Source organism: Histoplasma capsulatum, genomic scaffold, assembly GCF_000149585.1.
Source record: "Histoplasma capsulatum NAm1 scaffold_5 genomic scaffold, whole genome shotgun sequence".
Classification (NCBI taxonomy): domain Eukaryota; kingdom Fungi; phylum Ascomycota; class Eurotiomycetes; order Onygenales; family Ajellomycetaceae; genus Histoplasma; species Histoplasma mississippiense.
The window spans coordinates 162,092-165,413 of record NW_001813978.1 but is presented as its reverse complement, the minus strand read 5'-3'; the positions used below and the strand labels follow the sequence as shown (position 1 = coordinate 165,413).

Here is a 3,322-nt window from a genome sequence, read left to right as displayed (position 1 = left end):
CCGATCCTCTGATGCTGTTATTGGTCGGGGAGAAGCCAACAAGAGCGTATAGAATAGAATAAAATTGAAAGGAAGAGATGAAAAGAAAGCAGAGAGGCTGTGGGGAGGGATAAAAGGAGAGATGTGTGCAGCAGACCACTCCTCAGGTTGTTAAGGGGGTACAACCCCCCCCCCCCCCCCCCCCCCCCTGAAAATTTTACGAACGTCCTGTCCCACGTCATGTGAATGGCTAACGGTGGAGGAAAGGCTGATGTCGTCAAGGGATATGTTGAATGGGCGATCCAGAACAACATTGGTGTTATAGATGTTAATATTCTTAAGCATCTCATTCCGTCGGAGGTGAGTGACAAGAGAAAAAGGAACAATATCAAAGCAAATTAGACAAGAAGGATGGAATCCTTGGATTATGATCTTGTAAAAAGAAAGAAAGGATCAGAAAAGATGAGAAGAGAAAAGAAAAAGAAACGCCAACGAAATATAGAAGCATCGTTTTCTGACACGGTTGGTTTTTACGTTGTGCTATAGAAATCAGTGAACTATCAAGACGAAGACCGCATGCGTATGCAAATGAGCGACCAGCTTGCTACGTACCTTTGGGAAAACTATATCGAGTGCGTATCTGCCCTGCTTTGCACTGGCATTCGCTCTCTTCTTACTTCGTGCAAGCTAATTAAATTTCCCATTCCCCGTTAAAACTCGGATACAACAGACCCAACGACGCCACAAGCATCTTCTTCCTCGGAGTGGGCAATGCGTACTTCGGCCTAGCAAACCTTCTGGTGACCACAGGTATGTTGCACATATATATTCATTCCATCCCCATCGATGACCAGATGCGCTAACCATTGGTTTGTGTCAACAGAGCGAGTCCACCAGCGCGTCAGTGGGGTCATCTCCTTCGTGGCCGAAAGCCCCGTCCGCGCCGTCTCAAGCAACACCACCACCTGGCTATCGAAGTGGTATAAAGAGGTATGTTTTTGCTCTTTGCATTTCTTGTTCCTTCTCTCCGCTGACCACTTGTTTGTTTCACTGCTAAACTGCTAACTACAAAACTAAATAACAGAACTCCCTCGTCTTCGTCTCGCACCTGCACGGCGTCTGGGCCGGGCCGGAGAACAGCCGTAAGCTCTCGAAGCGGTATGGTCGCCTCATCCCCTCCATGAATGTTGGGCTGAATGAGATGCTTAATGCACACAAGGAGGATGTGATTAAGTTTATAACGGATCGGCTGGAAGAGGATGAAGAGGACGATGAGGCCGGCGGGGACAGCTAGGACGGTAGTGAGTGAGTGATTGTTTCCTGTTAGGGTATTTTCAGTTTCCATCGCTTTCTTTTTCAGTTTAGGGTGTTGTTGTTGTTGAGTAATAAAGGACGAGAATGCGCTGTGATACGACGGCATTTTAAAGAAGCAGGTGAAAGTGGAGAGCAAATATACAAGTATTTGAAGCAGGGCACAAGAGAGCAAAGTGAGCGTCTTACGACATGAAAGATAGATGATGCATTATTGGCAGGCATGACAGATCACACTAATTAATGGAGGGGTTTTCTCACCTCCTTCACTTTTTAAAATAACGATGTTCTCATGCAACATAAAAGTTCTTTTTAGTGACTCTTACGAACCACAAAAGCGGAGGATATTGTAGCAGATTTGGCGCTCGGGAAGAGAAGAACAGAGAAAAGAAAAGGATAGAAAAAAAAAAAAAAAAAAAAAATCAACTTGACCAACTGACAACCCAGGTCGAGAAATCGAGATTCCAATCTGAACGCAGACGAAAAAGCTGGAAAGGAGTACTCAAACTCTCCCTGGCCCATCCAGGTGTCCACCCATTTATTCTCTTATTATAGGAACAATGACCGCAACTCCAGCCTTCTGGCTGCAGCTGCAGACTTAAACGGCGCGCCGAGGGTACACCATCAGGTGGATATAGAAGCAGAGAGTGTGCGCACGTATATCTGCAGGAATGGGGATGTGTGCATGGGGATGGCTAAGAGTACTGCATGTTTGGAGGGCAAAGCTGCGATAACGGGAAGGTGGTTGCGTGGAGGACGTGGAAAATGCACTTCGCATGAAAAGGGGGAAGAGAAATGTGTCTGGCTGGTGACTTGTCACAAGTGTAGAGGGAAGTAAGGGGGAGGAAAGGAGGGAATGCTAGGCTGACTCTGTGCACAGAAAAGAGCTCACTACCTCAAGATCCACTGAGTTGTGGTCCTGACAGATAACACCGATTGATGAAGGGGAGTGCTGTCAGTGTCATCATTGAATAGAAGCTCGCAATGTGTAGAGAAGGGAGAGGGTGTCAGGCTAACACTACACAGAGGACAGCCTTCTGTCTGAGATTCACCAAGGCGTTGTCCCGACAGACACCTTGACGGAGGCGACAGTCTAGGGTCCCGCCGGAGCCGTTGCTGAACAGTAGAGCTCTAGAGAAGTGAGCGGATGCTGAGTCAACACGACACAAAGGAAAGCTTTTTATCTCAGAGCCACCAAGTTGTGGCCCCGGCAGACAACCCCGACAAGTGAGTGAGGTGCTGCCGGGATCATCATTGGATAAGAGAGCTCCCAATGTGCGTTTGGAGGATGAGGGGATAGGGCTGCAGAGAGACAAGCGAGGGTGTTCGTGAGTGTCTCTAGTTTGTCCTATATCTCTAAAACACAAAAAGGGGCTTGTTGGATGGGGAAAAGAGGGAGAAATTGTTTGCCTCGGATTTTCATCCAGCTACAACTGCCATAACCAATGTAGTAGCAGGAAGTCTCGCCAGGACGTGCCTCTCTCTAGGAGATAGCCCGCTTTCTGCAGCGTCTTCAAGTGGCTATATTCGGATTTTGGTATCTCACCGTGGTTGCGGGGTGCTATGCGGGCGGAGGAAGAGGAAATATCCATTCGATATGTACTATCTATTTGGATAAAATCGTGTATGCCAACTGAAAGGCCTCAGACGTTCATCCGGCTCCAACTGCCCTAACCTTTGTTTGCGTAGTAACACGTAGTGGCAGGAAGTATCGCCAGGAAACGAGATAGAGGGATTTCTCTCGCTCTGTGGTGGATCTTCATGTATTTGGCTCTTCAGTGGATATGTCACAAATGCTCTTAGAGCATACCTGTGTCTGTTTTGGCGTTGTCAAGGGCTGAGCACTGAGGAGGGGAGCGGGGGCAGAGGAGCGACCATTTCCGATGAATGTATATACAACTGAACACCCAGGAAAGGGAAGGGGAGGGAAAAGATGGAATGGGAAGAGGAGAAAAAAACGAACCTTACTGCACCTAATCACCGCGAAATCTGCACACGGCAGAAACACGCTGATGTGAACAAAATAAGGGGA

At 47.8% G+C, this 3,322-nt stretch overlaps 1 protein-coding gene across 1 annotated transcript; it reads left to right on the top strand.

Annotated features, from left to right (window-relative positions):
• Nucleotides 1–225: 225 nt before the first annotated feature.
• On the top strand, nucleotides 226–1,273 carry HCAG_04908 (predicted protein; the record flags this gene model as incomplete). Its single annotated transcript, XM_001539391.1, has 5 exons — nucleotides 226–339; nucleotides 526–611; nucleotides 710–789; nucleotides 863–969; nucleotides 1,064–1,273. The coding sequence occupies 5 exons, from the start codon at nucleotides 226–228 to the stop codon at nucleotides 1,271–1,273; spliced, it is 597 nt and encodes a 198-aa protein (XP_001539441.1).
• Nucleotides 1,274–3,322: the final 2,049 nt, after the last annotated feature.